This window comes from Palaemon carinicauda, chromosome 40 (genome assembly GCF_036898095.1).
Source record: "Palaemon carinicauda isolate YSFRI2023 chromosome 40, ASM3689809v2, whole genome shotgun sequence".
NCBI lineage: Eukaryota > Metazoa > Arthropoda > Malacostraca > Decapoda > Palaemonidae > Palaemon > Palaemon carinicauda.
The window spans coordinates 54,556,667-54,560,914 of record NC_090764.1 but is presented as its reverse complement, the minus strand read 5'-3'; the positions used below and the strand labels follow the sequence as shown (position 1 = coordinate 54,560,914).

Here is a 4,248-nt window from a genome sequence, read left to right as displayed (position 1 = left end):
GAATAGTGTGCCCGAGTGTACCCTCAATCAAGAGAACTCTAATCCAAGACGTGGAAAGCCATGGTACAGAGGCTATGGCACTACTCAAAACTGGAGAACAACGGTTTGATTTTGGAGTGACCTTCAAGAAGAGCTGCTTACCGTAGCCAAAGAGTCTCTTCTACTCCTACCAAGTAGTCAATGCATCTATCAATTTAATATTCCATTTACTTTGCACGGACACTTAATCTAGGAAGGGTTTTCTTATCCTTTTCTTTTTATAGTTTATATATATATATATATATATATATATATATATATATATATATATATATATACATATACATTTACATATACATATACATATACATATACATATACATACACACACACACACACACACGATTCTTTCGTTTGGAACCCATGTATTTTCAATATTCAAATCACTTCCCTAACATTTCCAAAAGAAAAATATTCATATTTACCCGAGTTTCTTCGCCAACCCAGCAAAGTGTGGATACATACTATTGATAATGTTTTATTACTTTCATCCCTTCCTAACCCTGGCCCTTCTTGTTCAGGTCAATGATTACCCATTCAATTTGCAAACCAACAGATTTTGTACTTTTCCTGATGCAAAATGGGTACCCTATGTTAGCTATACAGTACACCCTTCTGCTATCCAACAAACAATTCATCTCTGCCCTTCCCATTCATGTGTAAAATACCCCTTTACTCTTTCACATTCAGTGCCAAAACACTTCGGGTTGTTTCCTTCCTGCAACGTGTTAGTTAAAATTCATTTCTTCTCTTCTGCACTACACCAATCCACACTGAAGCCCCAAGGTTCTGTTCGTTTATTTTTCATCACAATTTTGCAACACATTTACAAGTCTCTCTAGGCCTTGTCCATTTGGAAACTTTACCAGCATACGCCATTGTGAAAATATTCCCATTTTCTTTGAATTTAACATAAGTGAAGGCCGTTGATGTTGTGTTCATATAATCAGTTTCATTTGTTATTTAATAAATGTTTCCTCCCATTGAGGGATATACTATACAACCCTTAACTGTGCGCCCTTCTGATTTTGTATACGCACACTCTTATGCAGGGCTGCCGGATTCTCCACACTAGGCAACTCCACGCTCAGCGGTGTCGCTGATTAGTCCTAGTTTCACCTCTCTTAAGTCTCACTTGATAACGTTTGTCAGTTACACTATATTGAACTGAGGAGGAATGTGCTATCATACTAAATGATTTGTCTTTATGTGTTATAATACGCAAAATTTTACAATATAACTAATACACACAGGGATAACGAGAAGGACTTCTTGTTTGATTCAGAATTAGGATGGTTATAATTCTGAATTATTCAATTATTCCCAGATTATGAACTTGCAGTATTATCTCTGAATAATGTACATTATATTCAGGTCCATATTAACGTTGCATATATATATATATATATATATATATATATATATATATATATATATATATATATATATATTCCCTGTACGAATGTGTAAGAAAATTCTGCCATGCACATAGGATTAAATTTTGTCATTATTTCAAATTGTCTGATATATTTCGATTGATATTGTCTTAATACTTGAGTTGACTTTAGAGAAAAGGTATTAGGAAAAAACGTATAAACAACAGTAGTCTATTTGATAAGGAAAATTGAAATAATTAAAATATATAAAGATTATGCCGAAGAATAAACATAATAACAAATGTAAATGCGCTGTAAGGATAACATAAGTATAAAAAATATAATTTATTATGAAGTGATAGATATTTGCCCACAGGTTTATGATGTAATTTAGTTTGAATTGGTGAAAACGTACAAAGTCGGTTTATCTTTATAAGAAATATAGCCTAAACATTATAAGCATGATAATAGTTTTTTCTAGAGTATTGGTAATGTATAAAGGTCTATACACAAAAATATAAATTTTAAAAAACTTACAAGAGGAATTTCATCTGACAATTCCCCCCCCCCCAACATTATTTTTCTTTATACATATTTCTGACTGCGTTAAACATTTCATCATTAACTTTGGACCGGGCACAGCCTCCATATCTTTTGACTTCTTCTGACACAGCTATAAGAGCAATTATTGATGGTAATTGTAAAGAATTCCTAATTCTTGTCTTTATGAGATTGACTTTACTGAACACTCTCTCTGCATCAGCATTTGATGTTGGTAAAGATAAAATATGTAGAGCAAAATTTGACAATGCTGATAATATTAGATTACCCTCTTCGTCTTTTAAATTGCCTAACCCTTTATAAAATGTTTCTATATTTGTCTCGTGCTTTAAATCTTCTGGTATTTGTATGAAATCTAAACTCCGCCATTCATCATCTAACTTCTGGTTATTTTCTACATCTACACCTATTCTTGAGACTAATTTGACTAAATCCTGTAGAGATGGCATAGCTATTCTTGATTGATAATCTAATGATTTATTTATTGACAGAAACGAAACCATCTTCCACAAAGGGTTGTCCAGATCAAACCTTTTCCTAATTGCAATACAAACTGAAACACAAAATTTTCTGCCTCTGTTTTGAACATCCAGTAACATTTCAGGATTCTTTAAGGATTCTTTCTGAAACAAATTATGAAGTTCTGCTCCCAGATAAAGTATGTTAAGTAGAACATAATTGCTTTCATTGCATGGATCAATTGTCATTAATGATTGTTTCTGAAGAATGTGTGGCTGACAAAAAGTACCCAATATTGATCTATATAATTTTGTTTTTCTGTCAAAAAGCAAATGGAATGTGGGGGAATTTCTTTGAAAGAGTAGGTTGAAGACATTAAATTTTGGTAGAATGTAATCTAAAAAGGTAAAATATAAAAAGACAGCAGGATCTCTCATCCTTTCAACTATCTGGTGTACTACTGTCAACCGTTCTCTACCTTCAATTCGACTGAAGTACAAGGTTAAGGCTGCCACTGCTCTAGAACTCTTCTAACTGCTTCATGTAACGAAAGCCAACGCGTTTGACTGGGATGGAGTATTTTGTGAGGCTTAGTATTACAAAATTCCTGAGAGAGTTTAAAATCATACTGCCGTTTTGAACTATGGGCAAAAAATGTATATATACTGCGAAGCAAATCCTCACAGTGACGGGATAGAGTTTTGACAGCCTCTGAAGAACACAAGTGAATAGAATGGCATATACATTTAAAGACAGTAAGTCCAGGCAATAAGTGTTCAAGTCTGCTACATAGGGAATTATGCTCGCCCATGATATTAGAAGCACCATCAGCTGCAAACCCTATGAAATTACTAAGGGGGATGTCGTACTTTGTTAATGTATTTATCAGTAGGGAATATAAATTTTGTCCAGTAGACCCTTGGGCATTATTGTCTGAGTCATATAAATTAACAAGGTCTAGCATAGCAGTGGTGATTTTCTGCACAGAGGAATCATAAAACCTAACAATTACAGCACAGGACTTAATTGTGCTCACATCCGTTGACTCATCCATGATGACAGAAAATTTACTTATCCTCAACTTTTTTGCTAGGCTATTTGTCACGGTCCTCCCCATGGTTTTGATTACATCCGTACACTTTGTACGTTTCATGGATAAACTTTGAGCTATGGCAGAGTCTTGGAACATCCTTTTCATCAAATCCACTAAATTGTCAGCAGTAGTGAAAGGCAAATTATATTCCGCAATGAAACACGCAAATAGAATGGTAGCCATTACTACACCATGGGGTGTTTTTTCATTTATGTTTCCTTCCAGCTCATTCTGCCTAAGATCAAGCTCGCGTTCCTTTTGAAGATGAATCTTACTGATGCTATGCCTTTTGATTGATGTTAATTCGGCATTAAATTCTTTTTGGAAGGCAGTGCAGAAAGCCCTCTCTGGGTCTCCTTCAACCTGTTTCAACCATGGGTGAAAATCTGGCTGTATCCATGCTTCTCTGAACTTCCGCTTACCAGGCATACCTAGCTGTAAGCAATGTTTCATTGAGATGTGACGGCATATGTAAAATAAGAATAAAGAGGGAATCTAATTAAAATTCTACAGATAATATACATACATATTTAACTTCAAATCGTGAACCTAGTTCCAAATTTCTATGACGGGTTAGAGTTTTGGCAGCCTTTAAAGAACGCAGGTGAACAGAGTGGCATATAGCTTACATTTAAAGACAGTAAATGCGAGCAATAAGTTCTTAGGTCTGCTACATTTCGTTCACAGTATTAAAATCAGTGATATAAGGCATTATGATTA

General features: G+C 34.4%; 1 protein-coding gene across 1 annotated transcript; it reads right to left on the bottom strand.

Moving 5' to 3' along the window:
• Positions 1-2,937: 2,937 nt before the first annotated feature.
• LOC137631844 (uncharacterized) lies at positions 2,938-3,633 on the bottom strand. The gene has a single exon (XM_068363852.1). It carries the CDS (start codon positions 3,631-3,633, stop codon positions 2,938-2,940), a length of 696 nt encoding a protein of 231 aa, XP_068219953.1.
• Between the last annotated feature and the right edge of the window lie 615 nt (positions 3,634-4,248).